This window comes from Pelodiscus sinensis, chromosome 27 (assembly GCF_049634645.1).
Source record: "Pelodiscus sinensis isolate JC-2024 chromosome 27, ASM4963464v1, whole genome shotgun sequence".
Taxonomy (NCBI): domain Eukaryota; kingdom Metazoa; phylum Chordata; order Testudines; family Trionychidae; genus Pelodiscus; species Pelodiscus sinensis.
This window is the reverse complement of record NC_134737.1, coordinates 11,950,965-11,973,150: the sequence shown is the minus strand read 5'-3', so window position 1 is coordinate 11,973,150 and position 22,186 is coordinate 11,950,965. Positions and strand designations below refer to the sequence as shown.

At 45.7% G+C, this 22,186-nt stretch overlaps 1 protein-coding gene across 18 annotated transcripts in view; it reads right to left on the bottom strand.

Moving 5' to 3' along the window:
- The window catches only part of ANKS1A (ankyrin repeat and sterile alpha motif domain containing 1A), a 188,300-nt gene that overhangs the window by 92,676 nt on the left and 73,438 nt on the right, over positions 1 to 22,186 (bottom strand). For 12 of the 18 annotated variants that reach the window (XR_012897912.1, XM_075910428.1, XM_075910417.1 and 9 more), the window contains 7 exons: positions 21,248 to 21,323; positions 20,840 to 20,941; positions 19,326 to 19,421; positions 13,082 to 13,278; positions 9,878 to 9,982; positions 4,549 to 4,669; positions 2,118 to 2,161 (listed from right to left, as the gene is read on the bottom strand). Coding sequence is in view for 17 of the 18 variants with exons in the window: in XM_075910428.1 (XP_075766543.1) it covers positions 2,118 to 2,161; positions 4,549 to 4,669; positions 9,878 to 9,982; positions 13,082 to 13,278; positions 19,326 to 19,421; positions 20,840 to 20,941; positions 21,248 to 21,323 (741 nt within the window). In the remaining variant the exon portion in view is untranslated. The remainder of the gene's footprint in view (positions 1 to 2,117; positions 2,162 to 4,548; positions 4,670 to 9,877; positions 9,983 to 13,081; positions 13,279 to 19,325; positions 19,422 to 20,839; positions 20,942 to 21,247; positions 21,324 to 22,186) is intronic. The other 6 variants (XM_075910420.1, XM_075910431.1, XM_075910432.1 and 3 more) reach the window with 3 other exon arrangements.

Here is a 22,186-nt window from a genome sequence, read left to right as displayed (position 1 = left end):
GAAAGTAAAGGAACTTGGGGAGATTTTCAGAGGTGTAGAGGATAATGTGGTGGAGAGTGCATGCTTGACTCATCTGTTCCTTTGAAAACATTCTCTGTAGTTATACTTAGGCTATGTCTAGACTGTGCCTGTTTTGTGCAAAAAATATGCAAATGCAGAATATAGCTGCACCTCATTTGCATAATTAATGAGGCTCTGTTTTTGCACAAGAGGCTTTTGAGCAAAAAGGAGCTGTCTACATGGAGTCTACATGGCTCCTTTCTGTGCAAAAACTGTCTCTTGCGCAAGAGCCGTTCGTCCTGAAAAAAAAATGAGGAAGAACGAATGGCTCTTGCGCAAGGGGGGGGGTTTCTTGCACAAAAAGGCTCTGTTTTTGCTTCAGAAGCTTTTGCGCAAAAAAACTCTTGTGAAAAAACAGGGCCTCATTAATTATGCAAATGAGGTGCAACAATATTCCACGCTTTGCCTCATTTGCATCTTTTTTGCACAAGAGGCTATAGTGTAGACAAAGCCTTAAGGTTTAATTCTGAATGTAGTCTAACAACATGCATTTTGTCCATCCGGACTTTCAGTTTCTAACTGTCAGAAGATGGGACTGGATAACTCAACACTGCCCTCTTCTGTTCATTCCTTCTGAAGTGTCCGGCACCTGTCAGCATCAGACAAGATACTGTGACAATACAGCCATCTGTGTGCTCTTAACTAACTTCGGGCACATCTACACAGCAGGGCAAAAGTCAGATTAAGCTACGCAACTTGAGCTATGACAACTGCGTATCTTAAGTTGAAACAGCTTAATTCGGCTTTTGGTACTGTCTACACAGCAGGAAGTTGAAGAACACTTGTCCTTTGACTTCCCTTACTCCCCATAAAGTGAGTGTTACAGGAGTTGGAGTAAGAAGTCCTCCAGCTTCACCATTATTTTGAAATAATGGCATGCAGTGTAGACATACTCTTTAGTTATTCCAAAATAACACTGCTGTGTATGCATAGCCCTAGTAACTATTATAAATACAAAGACACCTGCATTTGACCGGGTAGTCAATCTTTATACAAGATTACACCTAATGGAGCATGTAAGCTCCTCTTGGGACAGGTCCCTTTGGAGAGAAGCCACTTCACTGGTACAGTGTCACATACATTGAAAAAATTTAAATCCAAGAACAGATGTGGTACAGACTAAGCTACTCAATCCTGGTATAGAACCAAGGAGCTGAATTTAATTAAGTGCTCTGGCCAGCAGTCAGGTACTTCCATACATGAAACACTCCCCTAGCTGAGTTTTCCTTACTAAAGGATTCTAAAATGGTTTAGTTTCACTGCTGTTGCCTTCCCCACACCAAGCAAGTCTAAGTCTCGCTTCTATATAACCAGGAGGACTTGTAGCATGTCCCCTCGATGAAAAGCATCAAGCTCTCTGCTCTTTCCTGACCCAAAGATCAATCATGGTATTTGCTGGGTAGATCTTACCTATCCCTACGCCTGCTTTAAAGGGGCCACTTGCATGCAACTTTTGTGAGAAACTGTATGGCACAATGCATTAAAGTGTGTATATTTTGTGGCACAAAAGAAACCAGAATAATTGGGTGAGATGGGGCAGACAGAATCACAAAGCACCACCCATGGCTCTAGCTTAATAAACTGAAAGTAGAAAAGTTAACTTCCACAAATTTTAAGTATGAATATTGATGCCTAGAACAGGAAACGCTTGCTACATGCATGTCTGTGTCTAGTAACTCAGGAATCATTCTGGACAGGATTTATGTCACCACCCTGAGAGAATGCAGCACTACTTTGCAAGCTTGTTTGCAAGCTTGTTCGCAATTTATTTCTGCACTCCCTCCCCCCAAAACAATTCAGTTCAGAAAACAACTTTTCCACCTTAAAGGAGGTGCAGTCAAGGAATGTCTTGGTTACTAGGAGATAGCAGTACTATTTTGCACTTTTAAACCATCTTGAGCCACACAAATGCAGACTTGTGTCTCCCTCTCAATTATGAAACACATTATTGGGTTTGCCATCTCCCAGGGAAGACAGAATTGTGATGTCAAGGAAGAAAAATTTATTTCTCCTGTATGACTGATAGTGCACATCAGAAAGAACCAAGTCACTCCTACCTGAGGCTGGTTACTGCTGAGAACACCTGAAGAGGAGAATTCCCCTTAAAAAAAAAAAAAGAGGGAGAGAGAGAGAGAGAGAAAAAGACATAAAAACCTGGGAATGTTTTTCCTCACCCAACCTCTGACTTATCTCCCAAAATGCACTGGGTTTTACCAAGACACTCTGACAAATCCACAGGTAGGACCATGCTTATCGACTTCGTATGCTTTACTTTGCTACACATTTAAAACTTTGTCTTATTTCCTTTCTATATGAAATGGGAAGCTGGTTTGGATCCAAATGAAACTCCGCCCACAGCCTCAGGTGAACCTTAACAGTGCTAGAGAGATAGCTCTTTAAAAAAATCAGCCGCTTTATCGGTTTACAAAAGGGGCTAAGAAAAACACATGCAGTTGTGACTGGATGCAAGATAGAAAGTAAAAGCACAAGACAGGAGTAACAGTTATAAATGAAGGAAAATCCCATTAGAAACAGCCCAATTAGAACTTTGTGTCTTACAAAACACAAGAGCTGTCAAGCACATGGACACCATCAGTTTAGGATTAAACAAAGACTGTGAATGGCTAGCCAACTACAAAAGCAGTTTCCCCTCTCTTGGTGTTCACACCTTCACATCAGCTGCTAGAAGTGGGCCTCACCCTCCTTGACTGAATTAACCTTGTTATCTCTAGCCTTATTCTGGCCTGCATATTTATACCTGCCTCTGGAAATTTCCACTACATGCATCTGACGAAGTGGGTCTTTGTCCACAAAAGCTTATGCTCCAATTCATCTATTTGTCTATAAGGTGCCACAGGACTCCTTGTCACTTAAGCACATGGAGCTCAAGATGCAGGGAGTAACTGACCCCGGTGCCACCTGAGTCCTGCAAAAAGCACTGTTCCTACAGAATGAGGAGAGGTGGCCAGGCCAAGAACAGCTGCAACACCTCTAGCCTTTCCACTCTGCAGCCTCATGCCTTATCTCAGGGCTTTAAAAAAATGGTCCATTAATTTGCAGGGTATAAGCTGCAAACAAAGTGCCATTTAAAAAGGAGAAAGGACCAGGAATGTTGATACTAAAAAGATAGTGACTGCTTTGCAAACAATGACTCCTGTTCTTCCCACAACCTCAGAATCTTTTCTACAGTACAGAGAAATGCGCTGGTAGTCCCCTTTTCCTCTAACAGCAGTCCCCTACCCACTACTTCAGCTAAGCCACCTCAAACTATTCAATCCAAAACGAAAGGAGCGAATACAGACTCTCAGAATCAAAGACTTACGTCCCTGGATTTCATTCCTGCTCATGGAAAAGGAGGGCTCTTTAGATTCATTAGAACCACGACACACCCTGCATCTTCAACCTGGCTTCAGGGGTACTATCCCTCTGACTGAAAACCAGGGATGTAAAATTCTGTTCAATTGGCTCATTGGTTAAACACTGCTTCACTGATAAACCAATTAAAGGGGTGCTGTCCACAGCACCCCCATGAGCTGGAGCAGCCCCTTACCTGCAGCGGGGGGGAGCTGCTCCATTCCCACCAGTTAACTTTACTCAGTAAGGCTCACCTGTTAAGGCTAAGACTTACCATTAACTGGTTAAACCTTCACATCCCTACCAATAAGAATCAGGAACCCTCTTTGGCTCCCTATTCTGCTAAATGGATGATGACCACCTTCCATCAACTCCCCTGGACCAAGATTTGTGCAAAGAATGATCACTACTGCAGAGTTGTGTATATGTAACCACACTCCTCCCCTCCCATGGGTATTCATGCCCTATCACGTTAAGCAAAATGACAATAGCAAGATCGAGGAGCTCTCAGGCTCCCAAATCCCACATAAACAACTGAACGACAATTCCTCTGGGAGGAGAGAGCAAATGGCCTGACTGGTTTTTACTCTGGCACCTACCAGCTGCTTTACTTGCTACGTGTTTGTTTTCCTCCTTTGCTAGTTTGCTTTTCTAATTGGCTCGGATACACAGTGGTACCTGTGTGGATTTTGGATCTTCAGCTGACATGATTCAGCACTTTTGAACTGACACTGATTTACATCTTCTCAGGATCTCACCCACTACTATTTACACACACATCTGTTTGACCAGAATTGGTTATTCTTCCACTTTCATCTTTTTTGTTCCTGTTTTACTTGTATCAGGTGAGAGATTCCATTGAAGCTCAATGGATCAAGTCCCTAGGATGTCATTTATCTAAAGGACAAAAAAACCTTCCCTTATTTCATGTACTGAGGCAGGAATATTTGAATCTTCTCCCCTGCGACTATAAAGCCATTACCAGAGGAACATAACTGCAGCACAGAACCCAGCCATCCAACCCAGAGAAATAACTACGATCAAATTCCTCCCCTCTTGCACCTGCATGCTCTCTGGTCACATCTGCCAATCCTGGGAGGCTGGGCACTGCTAGCTGTATGTATGGTCTCTTACCTTTAGTTTTTCTATCCATTGCCAGCGGCTTTTTCGTTTCTGCTGTAAGCAATAGCTCATAAGGATGCTCTTCCTCTTCCTCGGCTGCACTTCCCCTGCTCTTCCTCCGCACCACAGAGGCCTAGAGAGACATCATATTGTAATTCTCTTTCTAAGTCTGTGTCATTTACCCCTCTGGTATGCAGAGTCCTCCTAGATGCCTTGTTTCTGACCACAGAATGTGTTGCCCAATCCACCCTAACTAAACATGGACCAAGGATGGGCAGAAGGAATCAAGCTAGCATCACATCCATCAACTGAGTAGTCAATCAAGTCCTTATTGCTCCTAATTAGGAGCCATCACCCAGTCTGTGCTGCCTAACACCCTGTCAAACATATTTAACCCTATAAACTTTGAACACTTCCTGATCTGGATGATTTGCTACAGTTCTCAGAAGGGTAGCCACATTAATCTGTAACTTTAAAGAAACAATGAGTAGTCCTGTAGCACCATCGAGACTAACAAATATATACATATTGTTAGTCTCTAAGGGTATGTCTGCACTACCACCCTAGTTCCAACTAGGGTGGTTAATGTAGGCAACCGAAGTTGCAAATGAAGCCCGGGATTTAAATATCCCGGGCTTCATTTGCATCTTGCCGGGCGCCGCCATTTTTAAATCCCCCGGTAGTTCGGACTCCGTGCCTGCAGCTACGTGGAACGAGGAGTACCGGTAGTTCGAATTAGAAAGCCTAATTCGAACTACCTACTCCGTGCCGCGTGCACGGAGTCCGAACTACCGGGGGATTTAAAAATGGCGGCGCCCGGCAAGATGCAAATGAAGCCCGGGATATTTAAATCCCGGGCTTCATTTGCAACTTCGGTTGCCTACATTAACCACCCTAGTTCAAACTAGGGTGGTAGTGTAGACATACCCTAAGGTAGTACAGGACCACTCATTGTTTCTTAATGGCCTTTGCTACCTTTCAGATTTATTGCTTCAATTAAAAACAGGTGGCTTTGAAAGCTGTGTTCCCTCTAACATTTTCCATCTTTGGGCAGGGATGAAATTTCTTGTGCCCCGCCAATATTGAGGCTGTATGCGGATGTGCAGACTGTCCCAGTGCAAACAGAAAACCTAGGTATAAATATATATTTTAAACAGTCCAAAAGTATGGAAGACAATATATTAAAACAAGGAGCAATGCTTAAGATATTTAATATATTAACACTACCCTTGGAGTACAATATCGTCCTTCTAACAACTCAAGCTAGTTAAACACCCCAAAATGGGGTGTACTGCAAATAGCTATATAAATAAATCAAAGTAATGGCCATTAAGTAATAGCCTAAAAAATATGCACAGCTTTAAGATGCTAAATAAATCTGAGTCAACTAGAAATAAGTCATGCTCTCCTTGAAAATACTAATACAATATTTACAGACACCGGGAAGGAGAGTTAAACACATTCACTCAGGCTTATACACTTTCTCTGGGGAATGTTTAAGATCCATGCTATGCAAGTGAAACAGAGACCTGTAAAACAAGATAAAAGTTCTGGTTTGAAACTTTCACATTGTGTGTGTCACAAGCCCCCAGAGCACTTGTCCAGAATCCAACTCCAACTGAAATGTCAAAGTAAACAGGATCCATGGTAAAGTTCTTCCACTTTTAACAACTGACCATGTATCAACTAGTAACATACAATTTTTAAAAAAATCATTAAGATCAAAGTGTGCAGATATCTACACCACTACAAAAATTGTTAAAAGAATCCTTTCCTTTCTTACCTTAAGCCACTAACACTGATGTAAACTTTGTTTGAAATGCCATCATGCAAATGTCATGAACTAGTCCTTTTGTTCCAGTATTCCAAAGCAGTCTAAAAGCTTTCAAACCCACCTGAAATTTTGGTGCCACCCCATACAGCCAGCCCCAGCCCAGGAAAAAGTCCTATGCCTGCAGCCTAACTACAGCTGCTGTGCTGTGACAGACAGGGTTTGGCTCTTGCCGCCTGCAGTCCAGATCGGAACAAGTTATGACAGACCAAACCAACTGCCCTCTGTCCCCACCTCACTGCACAGATGCCAGCCTCTATTTCCCCCACCTACCCCATGAAGTCTGCTTCCAGCCCAGAATGGTAGAGGAGCGTGCTGGATTTCCTGTCAGGAAGCTACAGGCAAACCCGGTTGCTGTAATCAGATTTCTAATCAAACTTCTCCCATGTCAGCCACATACTTATTATTCTTGCCCTCCTTATGTCCCCTTCCCCACCTACATGTGTTGTCTGGAGCAGGGAGCTTCTGCTGCTGTGTGAGTGCCCCCTCCGCAGCCAAGAAGCTCTCTGGGCAGCAGCCTCTAGGTGGGGCTCATTTAGCAGCTGTGTGGCCACCCTGCCACACAGCTGCTAAATGAGCCCCACCTAGACGCAGCTCCCAGAGAACTTAGGTTCTAAGTCTGTCTCTTTCCTCCAAGGATAGAAACTTAGGCAATACCACTGAAAAAAATCACTTTCTTTGAGACTAGTTGTGTCTAAGCTTCCCATTTTGACAGTGGAAGCAGTAAAAGGACCAGCTGAAGTTGTGTTCGGTATCTCACACTTATTACACTACAAAGACAGAAGGGTTCTATTGGCGATGAAAGAATTCACTCAGGAGGTACGAGAAATCAGCTATTCTGCACATAAGTGCAAAACATCTTTCAACTGGGAAAGTCAAGAAGCATAAGTGGGGAACAAATGCATACTGTAATGGTTCTCTCATGGCAATAGAGTAACAGGCTATTTCTAAATAGAAATGAAAGCTTTGCTTTTCTAGAGTGAAGCTAAAAAAATAATTTCATCTAATTTTCCTCTGTCGTGATTTTTTCCTGTCCCTAACAGGTTTTGAGGAGGTAGATGAGGATTCTGCACCATATGTTTCAATGAGACATGTAGAGCCTTACTCAGGCTTGTTGTCCCAGCAGCTGCCCCTGTGCTAGACAGACTTGGCAGGGAACATATGTTGTGATGAGGAGTCATAGGGCACCTTAAAGACTAACAGATTTATTTATTGTTAATCTAATATGCCATAGGACTCGTTATTTTTGAAAATACAGACAAACATGGCTACCCCCTCTGATATGTTGTGTTATTACAATAGTGGCAGAATTGCATTGGGCCCTGGTAAAGATTTTCTACGGCTACTTTATTGAAATGTCCTCATGAAGTGGTTTTAATTGCCTACCAGTATCACTTTGTTATTGATCTTTATTAATTTCTTAACTTGGTCAAGAACACTCCATCATGAGGGCCATACATGCCAAGATTCAGTCAGCCATGCTTTCCTGCAATCTGAACAGAAATATTGCCTTTTTATTCCTAATTAAGGATCTCTCTCAAATTGAACAAAAACACACCCACACACACAACCCACACACACCACCCTCTTCAGGCAGAAACCAAGCACAGAAAATTTGATCCTGAAAGGTGACTTTCTGGGAAAACCTGAACTTCAGGAGCAGAAATAAGTGCTTGAGACGGAAACAGTTTTATCATCTCATCTACCATAAATCAATACCAACAGCTACCGTAATACAGGCAGTGCATGTAGTTTACATCACTGCAACTGGTTTCAAAATCAGCATGCCCCTGACAAGTCACATCTGTTTGCCAGCAAACGTTCCCCAGCAAGATTACATTTCCACATCACTTTTAATGGAGGTACAGTAGGAGCAAGCGTTTTGTCATTATGATCATGACCATGTATTTTTTTTTCCTCCAACATGCTAACCTTTGTAAACAGAGTTTCTAGTTTCCATTACCTGGTGATACCTTTCCCTAGCTCCCCCACACCCCATCAAAGGAAAGGCATGTTGAAAGGATTACGAAATTTGTCTGAAAAACCATATGTAATAGCACTGAAACCCATTCAATAGGCCATCATTGACCAGCCTTGTAAATAGATTTTATCCTACAACATCCCCAGGTGTACTACACAGTTCAACACATTTTTTCAATCCAGCATTTTTACCGACAACTTTGTATACTTGCTGCACTCCAAATAAGAAGTGAAGCAAGATAATCAGATCAAAAATCTGAAGCCAGGTGTCTGGCGAACTGAAAGTCCATTCAAGTGATAGGAGCAGAAGAGATTTTCAATTTGCATTTTTACGTCTTGTTTGCAGAGCGCTTAAGATTTTTAATGGAGCAGGAAGCTAGCAAGGTTCGCTGGGGATCTTTATTACATATCAGAAGAAATCTCCAAGGAAACATTTTGGGTGTTTTCTCATTGAAGTGCCTTTTGCAGACCATGCTGGAATTGGGCAAAATGAGAACAAGACAGACTGCAAGCAACAGTACAATGTGAACACATGTTTTGCATGACAAGGGAGCATATACAGACTAGGCGTGTGTAGGAGGGAGAAACTCTCTCCTACAAATACACTGGGCCAAGTCCTCAACAGGTATTAATCAGTTCAACTCCACCGAAGTCAGTAGAGTGACACCAATTTACACCATCCAAGTAACTGACCCACAATTGGGAGCTAAGATGCAACAATGGTCTTGCAACTCTCCAGACCTGGAATCAAATACAGGCTTCAGCATTAAACCAAAAATATATTTAGTGGGTTCATGATAATTGACAATTGTGCAAAACACAAAACCATTCCCTGATACAAAGCCTTTAAGGGAATTCATAGTCTGAAACAGGAGGAAGGGTTTCAGGTCAGGACTGAGGTGCATTGGCAGGGTTGCACAATAGGGATGTAAAAGAGTAATCGAATAGCCTAGGCTAATCAGGTTATCGAGTCAACTACTTGTATTTCTTCCCCACCCCGCTTACTGCCTCTATATCAGAGGCAGCGAGGAAGGGGAAGGAGTGGGGGAGGGGGAGTGAGGAAAAGAGAAGCACTAACTCTGCAGCGGGGAGGGGGAGGCAGAGGCCAAGTGATGCTGCTCTTTGAAGGTTCTAAGAGCCACTTGCATCGAGTCCTGTGCTGCGCCTCTTACTATGTCTAAAAGGCAGAGCTGCAGCACAGTTAGCTCCCAGCAATCCCGGCTCGCACCACCCCCAGGAGCTAACCCCACAGCGGCTCTGCAGTTTAAAATGGAGCAGGAGCCAGGCTGCTGCCCTTATTAGAGAAATTCCATCGACTACTCTATTAGCTGATTATCCACAATTAACATTCCTATTGCAGAAGGGAAGTTTCCACATCAAGCCACTAGTAGTACTGCCCCACACAATGAATCCTTCACTTTCATGGTCAGATTCACAAAGCGGCTCTGGATGCTCCCAGACCATTCAAGCTCACCTTTAAAACTGCTCATTCCCCACCCCTGTAATAAAAAACACTCCAAGCCTGCCTACCTCACAGGAAGCACTGCGACCTAGCTTCTTCTCCACATGCTCCTCCTCTTCGTCAGGGGGCGGCTTGGCGGGAGGGGGCGGACGCTCTCTCTGCTGTTTAAAAGGCTAACATCAACAGCTTTGTTTTAAACTCCTTCCTTCTGGCTCCCTCTTACATGCTTAAAGGAATGTTTTCTCTCTTCCCCCCTCCTCCCATCTATATCTGTAGCTAGAAATTTTCCTGTGGGATGACAAAGGTGATGTCACCACGTAACTCTGCATCCACAGCAGCTAAGCCCACCCACTTCCAGCCTGGCCCTCCCCAGGGACCATGTGCAGGCCGGGAGCTGGGCCTCTCCGCGGCCCTGGACCTCCCCTCCGCAGCAGCCCGCAAGGGGGGGTGGGAGCATAGTTGCCACAGCCTCAGCCCGGCCCTCCCTGGCAGCAGCTGGGGGAAAGGGAAAGGGAGGGAGAAAACAGGTCAGGACTGGCCCAGTCCCAGGCATGGCCCGGCCCCGGCCTCGCCTTCCGGCAGCAGGGGGGAGGAAGAGAGAGAGAGAGAGAGAGAACACCAGGGCTGGTGTGGCCTGGGCCCAAGTGGGCCTGCGCCCAGTTCCCCTTCCAGCAGCTGGGCAGAGGACCCGCTCCCCACCCCCATGGCTTCAGCCTAGCAAATCCTGGGGGTTGAGGGGAGAGCTGGGCCTGGCGCAGCTTTGGCCTGGGCCCCTCACAGCGGCTGGGGCAGGCTTAGGGCACCGGGGGGTGGGGTGGCACAAGAGCCAGGGCCGGCCGGGGGTGGGAGTGGGGCAGGGCTGCCTATATCTCTGGGGGCAGGGGGGGGAGGGCGGGGGTGGCTTTGGACTCCCCTTTTGGCAGCTGAGGAGAGAGCTGGGCCCAGTGTGACCTCATCTGCTCCCTGGGGAGTGGGGTGGAGAGAGGAGCCAGGGCCAGGGCTGGCCTGGGGGGGTAGCCCACACAAGGGTCAGGTCAGCCTCTCATGCTCCCCGGTGGCCAAAGTCAGGGGGAGAAGGAGGGGAAGAGATAGGGCCAGAGTGGTCTCTGCTCCAGGCCCTCCCGGGCTGAGAGGAGCCCCCTGCAGTCAGAGGGAGAGAGCAAAGCCCAACCCCCCAACAGCTGAAGGGAGAGAGTTGGGGGGGCTGTGTCCTCAGCTTGGCCCTCCCCAGCAGCCAGGGCAAGAGTGGGGCTGCCTACCCTCAGAGAGAGGGGGGTTGGCGAGCACAGCAAGCAGGGGGAACAGCCCCCTAGTATCCCCTGATCAGCCTTTTTAGCGTGACAGACAGCAATAGGGGTTTTCCCTAACAGAGCCAGGAGATTCCCAGCTGAGCTGGTGCCTTTCCTCCTTCACAAAAGCATCTGATTCTGTGCCCCTTGGAGTTGCAAAGGATTAATCACATCATATCGCGCATACTGCAAGAAATGGAGAACGTATTCAGATACTTTGTGTTACTCCGTTTCATTAGTAGGAGTAAATGTTGTAGAGGCGTGCTCAGTTGTAAAGACACAAGAGACTGGACCACAAGGTTACTACTTTTCTCTAAAAATCCTGCCATGTGCAAATGGCATTTGCACTGTCTCTAGACCAGTGTTTCCCAATTTTATTTGGCTATGGAATCCTTTTAAACGCGAAAGAATTTTGCGGAACCCCTGACAGTCTAAAATAGGGACATCGCAATGAGTAGTGACATTGTCCCCACTCTCTGGCTAAGCTGGACACATCGTGGCAAATACAAATGAAAGTTGTTTTCAATAAAATTCACAAATGCTTAAATATTAATTATTTTTAAATCATAAAATGTTATTGTAATGGAATTTTCTCGCTGAAACCTTATTTTCACTTCCTGCAGAACACTATTTGGGAAACACTGCTCTAGACTAAGCTATAGCCTCTCATGCTTTCTGCAGCAGCAACACCTACTGGCAAGCATGAATCGTCAGGCACTTGCTCCAAACCGTCAGTAGATTTTGGGGAACTCCAATAAGTGTCTACTTTTCAGAGCACTTCCTATCCCAGTTGGGCAGACTTGGCCTGAAGCAGGCACTATTACAAAAAGGCCTCATATATGGACTTAGTCTACTTTCAGCTGTGGTTCATGGCAGCATTTGCTTGGGTCTAGTAGAAATTTTCCCTGAAACTTGTTTTTTAGGTTGGTCTTGCACCACTCATCCAGTAACCAACGTACTAGAAGAAAAAGGAGATTACATGGATTCTCATTTTAAAAATGTACAAAGCGGGTTTCAGCATCTAGTTAGCTAGTGAATTCTTGCTTTCGTTATCTCTGCAACGTCCCAATAAAGGACCCTGAAACAGACAACATGCCAGGAGCCTAACATTCCACCTACTCTATAGCAAAAGGTTGCCAAGAGCTGTTAAAGACCCAGCAGATGCAATTAATAAAAGGCTAGTTTCGCTCATTTCTTTGAAAGACCTCCCAACCACTACACAATACTCTTGTAAAGCCTCCAGCGCCCTCTGCAGGATTCTGTCTGCAAATGAAATGCAATACAAATTTGCTGCCAACTCTTATCACAACAGCTGAAGCTCCAGAGGCAACAAGCTTTGTTTTACCCTCAAACTTGATTTTACCACCAAGATTCCAAAGGTGACTGGGTTACACATTTTTTAGAGAGGGCAGAGGGTGACAAGGGCGGAGAAAACTGTCATACCTCAGAGAATCATACTAAGCTCCATAAGTTTCCTCATAGCCAAGAAGTTAAAGCTTAAACAAAAATATTCCCAACAGCTTAAGTAATACTGTGAGCATCAAATTCAGCTCAGCAGCACAACACTATGTTGGATTCAGAGCCCAAACCAATGCAATTAATAAGTAGCAGATTTAAAACACATACTCTTCTCACAATGTGCAGTCAGCCATCTGCAACTAGCAACTATCAGAAGACAGGACACTGGGCTAAATGGACCACTGGTCTGGCTCAGCACAGCCATAGTCACCTACTTATAGACTTGGACAGAAAGACTGATGTGACGTAGAAGTAGGTACACATGGGGAATACTGTGGAGGCAACACGCACATCCCAGGCTGAAGAGGGAGACCACCCCGACTGCTCTCAAGCTAAGCGGAGGATCTAGAAGTTACTCCCCACTGTGGAGCTGGGTCCTGAAGAGCCTGTAGCAAGGGTGCAGTACGTCTGGGAATGGCAAACACTTTCTATGTTCCCTAAAGACAAACACACATGACTACATACAGGCCTGACTCCTGCTGCCTTAAGACCAGATGTTTCTGCTTCCTTATTCACCGAGTCTCTGTCTGAAGATCTCCCACTGGCCAGGCTGTCCAGGGAGTGGCACGATGTGGCATTGTATAAAGCTTCATAAGGACTCTCTTCTTCTGGGTGCATTTCAAAATCTATGATCAGTTCAGTCACTGCTTTCTCCACGTCACCTGGAGGGAATGAGAATGCCCCACCAATCACATTTTGAGAACTGTATGAGCCAAACAAAGCAGGATTACAAGCAAGTAGTGCAGATATAAACTGATGATGTGTGGCAGGAGGTGAGGTTTGATACTGAAATCAGATATTGTCGTTTAAGTAACAAAATACAAGACGTATTTCTTTTCATTTTCAACGGGTCGATTTTAAAAATCGCAATTTAACAATATGTTAAGTTCTAACCAATATAATTATTATAAATGTGAAACTGGTTCTGATAAAAGTTAACGATTCTAAACATTTAAGGTTATTGTTCAATACATTGTATGCTGTTGTATTTAAAATTCCAGTTAAACTTCTCATTCAGCTTGACACAAATACTGAACAAGTTATCTAGTAAATAGCAATATATCATTTGTTTTCTAACATAGTAAAACATTATACCTTAATATTTTCAGATTAATTGTATCATTGCTCAACTGTATAGAGCTATAATATAATCTTGTCCATAGCAAAAAGATATATCAAGTCTACTGTAAAGACTATTTAGTTATAAATCTGTAATTATTTAACTTGCTTTAATAATTAAATCAGCCAGGGAGAAGGTACTTTTCTTTAGAAATGTAACTGAAGCACAAATGGAGAAGCCGACTAAAATTGTTTAAATTGAGGCTTTTCAATTATCTCTGAGAACTCATGCTGGGCAGAAGAGATCCTACAGGGCTAGCTAAGGGTGGTACCTGTATATAAGAAGGGAAATAAGGAAAACCCAGGGCATTACAGTCCAGTCAACTTAACTTTGGTATCCAGAAAGATTATCAAGCAAATAATCAAGAAATCCACTTGTAAGCACCAGGGATGTAAGCGACTAGTTGACTATCCAATAAGCATAAGCTTATCAGATGGTCAACTAGTGATGCGACTAGTCACTTCCTCCCATTGCTGCCTCTATCAGAGAAAGGCAGCAAGGCCCGGAGAGCAGCAACTGGTGCTGGGAGGAGTTGGTTTAAAAACTGGTTCCCCCCAGCACGGTCTCCAGGGGGTGCAAGGGAGGTAGAAGCACAGTGGGAAACAGCACAAGTGGGGACTGAAGCAGTCTCCACTTGCACCAGTTGTGTTGCGATTCTGCTTTTGAATCCTATCGACTATTTGATTAGTTAATTGATTTAAATGTACCATCTCTAGTAAGCACCTAGAAAATATGGTAATAAGAAAGAATCAACATAAGTTTGTTGAGAACATGTCATGTCAAACCAACCTAATATCATTCTTTGACAGGGTTTTAAGCCTCGTGGATAGAGGGAAGCTGCAGATGTGATCTCAACTTTAGTACAGTTTTTTATATTGTCCCACATGACTCTCAAACAAACTTGTGAGCAACTAAGGTGTGCATAAATGGTTGGAAAACCATATTCAGAGAGTAGTTATCAACTTCTCAGTCAAGCTGGAAGGGAGTGGGGTCTTCCATGGATCTGTCCTGGGTTTGGATCTGTCCTTCAACAACTTCAGAAATGTTTTGGATAAGGGCAGACAGTACACTCATCGAGTGTAGGGATGGGATTGGGACAAGAGGGGTTGCAAGCACTTTGAAGGACAAGACTAGAATTCACAACGATGACCAGAGACATGGCCTAAAATAAACAGGATGAAAATCAGTAAGGACAAACACAAAGTACTACTCTTAAGGAATAATCGCTCGCGCACACATGCACGCACACACACAGTTTATGTGCTAATAACTTGACACTATAAGAGCTACCGCAACCAAACTTTGCATGGGATAAACTTTTATCCAGGAGAAGGTTTTAAGGTACTGTGCGAGGGAAGAGATGAGAAATTGATGCCTCTCCCTGGGACTGCACGGAGCGTGGCAGTGTGGGGAGAAGTGGCTTCCCGGAGGAAGCGGCGGGGTCTGTCACTCACTAAGGCCGGTGGAGGGACAAGGAAGCTGAAGGCGGGCTCGGACTCAGGCAGCAGGCTCCGTTTCCCCTCCCTCCCCTCAGGCTTCTCACCTCAGTTATATCAACTGTCAACTTATATATCAACAATGTATATTGACAAAGCACAAGGACAGTCACTTAAAGTAGCTGAAATTGATTTGGAGACATCTTATTTTTCACATGGACAACTCTATGTTGCATGTTCAAGAGTTGGAAGTGGAAAAAATGTGTACATATTTGTTAAGAATAATGAAACAAAAATATAGTTTACAATACAGTTTTTGATAACATGTAAAATTGGTTGTTTTATACTTTTTTTATATATATTTTCAGGGCTCGACAAATTCTGGAAAACCCTACTCACCAGACAAAGAAGGGACTCGCCACCCCCCCACCCCAAGTGTTTTTAATAGCATAAATTCCTAATAAGAATAAGAACAGGAATTACTAATAAGTTATTAATAAATATCACCCAAGTTATTAATAAATCTCATAAACCTCTACCTTTTCTCTCTGCTGCCATGTCTCCTCCCCTTGCCACATCAGCTCCCCTGGTGCCTGCTGCCCCCCAACCCCTCACCTTCCCCTGCTGTCCTGACTCCTGCCCTTCTCACTGCCCTCAGCCTTCCTGAGACCTGCCCCCCTCCACCAGCCCTTCTCTCCCCCCCATGCCCACTCCTCCAGTAGCCCTACTCTGATCATGTGAGCTACCCCTCCTCATCCCCTCTTCTAACACCTCCCTCTACACACCTGCCCTGCCTCTCTCCTCTGGTGCTGGTCCCTCCCCTGCAGGTGTCTGCTCTTCTGCTTCACCCCCAGAATCCCCTGGCACCTGCACCCTCCTGGTGCCTCCCCCTTCCCTCACTGCTCCTGCCCCCTTTGCTCTCTTTTTCCCTGATGCCCACCCCCTCACCACCCTCTGCCCCCGTTCCCTCATACCCATGCCCTCACACGACTTGCTCCATCCCCGCCTTCCTCATGCCCACCCCTTCTTTCTAGCCTTCTCCCAGCACCTCCCCCTTCCCACTCTAGCCCCCAATGCCCTTACTCTCTCCTCTCCCAGCATCACCCTGTCTCCCCTCCCACTGACACCTCCCCTCCTGCCCTTTACCTCATTGTCTGCACTTGGCACCCTGGCATTTGTTTCTCCTGCACTCCTGTCCCTTGGTGCGTTCCCCTTTCTTCTTCTCCTGACCTCCTCTCCTCCCCTCCCCTCCACAGAAGCCTCTTCCCCATATTTTTCCCCTCCCCTCCCCACAGTCCAGTCCAGCCCAGTCCCTTCCCCTCTAAGTTTTTTGCTGCCCCAATCAAAAAATTTTTGGCCGCCCCCCCCTTTTTGTCGTCTTTTACACATTTGCATTTTTCAATGGTTTTTTTTTTTTGTTTTCATTTTTGTCCCAGCATTTTAGCCCTATAAACAGCAAGTAGCATTTTCATTTGTTTTTTTCCATAAAGGCAAAGGTGCTTCAAGTGAACTCCTTCTTTCACTTGCTGCTGGATCACAGCAGCCTTTTGCCTGCCCTGTCCAGCCCCTCCCTATGGACAGGCACCCCTCACTCCCGACCCACAGGGGAAACAGGGTGCAGGGACAGCACAGAGCCAGAGGGGTGCAGGGAACAGTGGAGGGTGGGGTACCGGAGTGGCGCTGGGAACGGGAGGCACAGAGCCAGAGGGACGCAGGGTGCGGTGGAGGCACGGAGAATGGGACGTGGGGGGAACGGGACGGGCAGAGGGATCGGGGTCTAGGGGCGGGGCAGGGAATGGGCAGCACAGAGCTGGGGGGGCAGGGATCGGAGGGGAGCAGGGTGCAAGAGCGGCACAGAACCAGAGAGTCGCAGGGAAGAGGGAGAGCAGGGGATCTGGGGTAAAGGGGAACAGGGGTGGTGTGAGGAAAGGGCGTCACAGAGACAAAGGGATGCGGGGTGGGTGAAGCGAGCCAGATGGTTGGCCAGGAGCCGTCTCTCACCGGTGAGGGGGTTGGGTCCATGGCAGGACTGGAGCTGGCGGGGCAGGGCCTGGCTGCACTGCAGCCAGCTCCCGGGGCCACACAGCCAGAGCCGAGCTGCCGCGGCCCTTTAAAATCAACAGAGCCATAACATGCTGGCATCTGCCGGCGTCCCGCCCTCTGGCTCATGCCCTGCCTCCTCGCGCCGGAACTGCACACAGGCAGCCCGGCGCTGAGAATCACTGCACTTCCCCCTTCCCAGCAGCACTCCACTCCTCCGCGCGGCCAACAGATCGGATGGGGTCACGCCGCCCGTAGTGCGGGCTTTGGGCAGCCCGTCACAACGGCCCACCGGGCCAGTCCACCCTGCACTCGCCACCTGATAAAACCTACCAGCAACGGGCGAGTGCATTTGTCGAGCTCAGTATATTTTAATCCGTATACAACTCAGTGCACCTTTTCTACAATTCACAAAACGATAATGGACTACTGTTTCTCTAAATTTTGTTCCTCCACTTTCCTGAGCAACGCTGGGTAACTCTCACTAGAGTGTGTGAGTGTAAGAGTGAAAATGAAGGTATCCTGCAGAAAAGGATCAGAGAATTATAGGGGATCACAAACTGTATATGCATCAACTATGCAATACTGTTACCAAAAAAAGCCAGCATCCTTCAGGGACATACTAGCAGGAGTGTTGTAAGCAAGATATGGGAAGTAATCCTCCCACACCACTCAGCATTGAAAAGGCGTCCGCTGCAATCCTGCGTTCAGTTCTGGCTACCAGAAGATGTGGATAAATTCAAGTCCAAAGGAAAGTAGCAAAATAATTAAGGGTCTAAAAAACGTGACACATGAGAAAAGGCTGAAACAACTGGGTTTGTTTAGCCTGGAGAAGAAAAGATTCTTATGTTCCCCCTCAGTTAAGTACATAAGCAACAGCTGGAGGGAGGGATAGCTCAGTGGTTTGAGCATTGGCCTACTAAAACAGCATTGAGTTCAATCCTCAAGGGGGCCATTTAGGGATCTAAGGCAAATCTGTCAGGGATGGTACTTGGTCCTGCGCCATGAGGGCGGGGGACTGGACTGGATAACCTCTCAAAGTCTCTTCCAGTTTTATGAGATAGGTATAACTCCATATATAAATACATGGGTTTTCCTTAATCCCTGAAGATGGGACAAGTAGTAGTGGTCTGAAATTACAGCAAGGGAGATTGAGGTTAGACATTAGGAAAACTTCCTAACTGCAAGAAAAATTAAGCACTGAAAGAAAAAAAGTTACCTAGAGAGATTGTAGAATCTGAAGTTGGCTAACAGATAGGCATGTGTCTAAACCCCTCTCAGGAAAGGCTTAGATACTACTTAGTCCTGCCTTGGACCAGGGACTGGATTAGGTGACCTATCAAGGTTTTTTTCATGCCTATATCTCTATGGCTCAACATTACTGATTTAAATCAAGCAAGAGAAGGGGTTTGGCAACTGAACAGTAATTGAGGCCATATGCATCACTGCTTAGATACCATGAACAAGTCCACACAAGAACATTCCAAACTCACTAGGAATTGCCCTTTTAGAGAACAGCTGACAGGGTCTTCATTCAGTTTGGTGTCTTACCCACAAGACTGCTCACACCATTCTAGGAATAAGGCTTCCTTCCTTGATCAGTGTTGGCGAAAGGATTTTTTCCTCGGTTATAAAAATTGTTCTATAGATCTGAGTCTCCATCAGTTTTGTGTCACTACAGCGCAGCCATGGAATGCAGCCACTACTTTAATAGACTCTAAAGGAAGATCAATCACATATAGGAAGCATCACAACTGCATTTTACTTGATATGTTAGGTAGGTGTTTTACTGATCATTTGCTACTGTGCTGCTTAGCCAATAAAAGAGGAGATCAAACAAATGGCAGCTCCCTCTGAATTTATGAAGGTATACAGCCACTCATTTCAATGGCAATAGATGAGATACGTTATACAAGCTGTGTTTAAAGAACTGAGTACGGCGGGGAGGGATCATGGTTTCAGACTATTTGGCTTGCTGAGCACAAAGCATGACTTTTGGATTTATTATAACTGAACCCTGCCTCTTCCGTACTCGCAACAGCAGAGTCATCATTAGTCATCTCAACACCACATTGAAACTCAAGCCCTGCCTCCCAGACAGCAGATTTCATACCACGTGGTAGCCGGACTGCAGGTTCAGTGGCAGGAATGACAGGTGTTAACAAAGCCTTCTCTGCCTCTCTCGCACTCTTCTTCCCAGTTGTGTGATCTGTGCAGCAAAGAGGAAAAAGCAACATTCAAATAGTGAGAAACTCACCAGTGGGGTTGCTGCTTACCAAGTTAGGCAGACAGTTCTATTGCCTGAGTCAGCAGCATGTGCTCCATGTTCTATACAGATCAACTAATTACAACACACCCAATCTTATCAGATTGCTGTGAAGCTGTTTTGTGAGACCGAAAAAAATCAGTGTAGTCATGTGGACCAGCACATGATGACAAGAGAGACTGATTCTCATCAGAGACCTATGATCATGGGAAAGACAGTTACGCTAGAAACACCAACTTGAAAAGCCTGAAATTAGACACATGAGATTAAGTGTCTCACTCATGCCACTCAAGACGTGAAAGCTTCCAGCCTTCAAGCAGTCTGTTTCCCCATTTGTAAAAACGAGCACAGTGTTTGGCAACTTCACAGGAGCGGCAAGAAGTTCAACTAGTTCATGTTTGCAGAGTGCATGGAACCGATAACACTCTACACAAATGCTAAGTAGAATTACTAACAGTTACGTGCAAGGAGCGCCAAACCCCATATCCAATGGAAAGAAAATTTTACTCAAGTGAGAACTTAGGATGCCAGAGTTAACACCCCACTCTAGTAACAAAGGGTCGTCGATCCTGTATGTCAGCAAGACTGTTTTAAGGAGCACCTACCTGCAAGACTGCACTAGGGATGTTAAATGGCATTTAATCAGCTAGTTGACCAGTTGATGGAATTTCCATCGACTAGTTGATAAGGGAGGGGAGGGAACCGCAGAGCCACAGTGGGGTTAGCTCCTGGCCCCGGGAGCTAACCCCACTGTGGCTCTGCCATTTAAATGTATTAAAAGCCACCAGGCAATACATTTGAAAAACTGAAGCACAGTGGGGTGGGGGAAGAGGAGGAGTAATCACCTGATTCCTGGCTCACACCCAATCGCCCACTACACCTCTTCCTCCACTGCTCCCCCCCAGAGATGGTACTGAAGGGAACCGGCCTTTAAGCCAACTCCCCCCAGCACTGACTCTTGCTCCTGCCCCCCTTGCTGCACCTCTGATAGAGGCCGCAAAGAGGGAGGAAGCGACTAGTCGAGTCACTAGTCAACTACTCAATAAGCATATGCTTATTAGATAGTCGACTAGTCACTTATTTCCCTAGATCGCACCCAGCACATCATGGTGGGACACACAATCAATAACTCAGAAGGAAGAGTACCACCTACTGAGGTAAAACACTGCTTCTTGCAGCATCCTTCAACACTTCCTTCCTAGCACTGCCCTCCCCTATGATGTTTGCTGGGATCACAGACCAAGGTCGTATGGCTGCAGGCCACACGTACATTAAAAATATGCATGATGAGAACCTATAAGCCCCTTCCCTGTCCGCCTCCCCGCTCCCCCCCCCCCCCCCAACACACACACACTATTTACCTTCAATGAGAGCTGCTATTTGTTGGCTTTTCTGAGAAGGAAGCTCTCTCACAATATCCAGAGCTGTCAGGCCTCTGTTATCTTTTATATTCACATCAATGCCTACAAGAGAGAGAGAGAGGAGGGCAGGAAGACACAGCATTTTCAGATGATCTGCAATAAAGCCAATTTCTTGTAACCGAGTCATGATTTAGATGCTCTTCTGGTCATTACCAGACATTAAAGAAATTCTTCCTCCAAACAGACCGAAGACCCAATTACCCAGGGAATACCTCTTCCACGAGTCACCCAGATTCTTCCATAGCTGGCTGATAAGAGAAAAATGCTGGCACCATGCACCATTTCCCTTATCACATGCTCCTGGTAAAACCATCTCCAGGCTAGTGTGTCAAAATGTCGTTCTCTCACCTGCAGCCAGTAATATTTGTACCACGTCTGTCTTGCCAAACAAAGCAGCCTCGTGCAAAGCACTGCCCTTCTCAGTCTGTAAAAGTTAAACAGTGTACCATGAGCCCAGATCAGGATCAGTAACCCTAAAACAAAGGTTCTCAAACTTCATTGCACTGTGACCTGCTTCTGACTATAGAAACTACTACATGACTCCAACAGACCAAAGCCAAAATCCCCGCCTGCCCCCTCCCCCCCATGGGCGGGGGACCGAAGCCAAAGGGTTTACCCTGAGCCCTACCACCCAGCACTGAATCTCTGGGGCTTGTGGGTCAGCCCTGGGCAACAGGGGGTCAGATGTCAGCCTTTGGCCCCAGTAACATTAACTCAGCCCTGGTGATCCCACTAAAGTGGGGTCCCACCCCATATAGTTTAGGAATTACTGTTGTAGGACATTTAAGGGGGTTATATCAACAAGAAAAAACTAACAACATCCATAGTTAGACAAAAAAACTCACAAACAATGACTATGCCTTACTGGGGTCAGTGAGAGAGGCTATTCCGTGGCATTTAGAATGTGGAAGTGGGAGAAAGGTTACGTGAAACATGGGAGGGCTCTTAGAATTCAAAGTAAATACTCTCCAAAATCTATTTAAAGTGTGTGTACTCCTGGGGGAAACAAAGAGAAGAGTAAGAGTACTTGATGTTTAGCACAGAAATAAAAACTTTTAAGAAGTGATTTGGTAGGAAAAGAACAAGTTCTCTCATCTCTTTCAGGGCACATTTCACTTGTGTATCTGCCTCACAAGGGACCAGGAACTGAATGGGAACTCTTCTTATCCAGAGAGTCCGTAAGAGAAGCTAGCCCTACCCTATAGCCCCTTTTCTATGGAGAGGACTCTAGCCTCCTTGGCTGCTATCGGACCCCTTCCATCTGCACTAGATTCATACATGGATTGG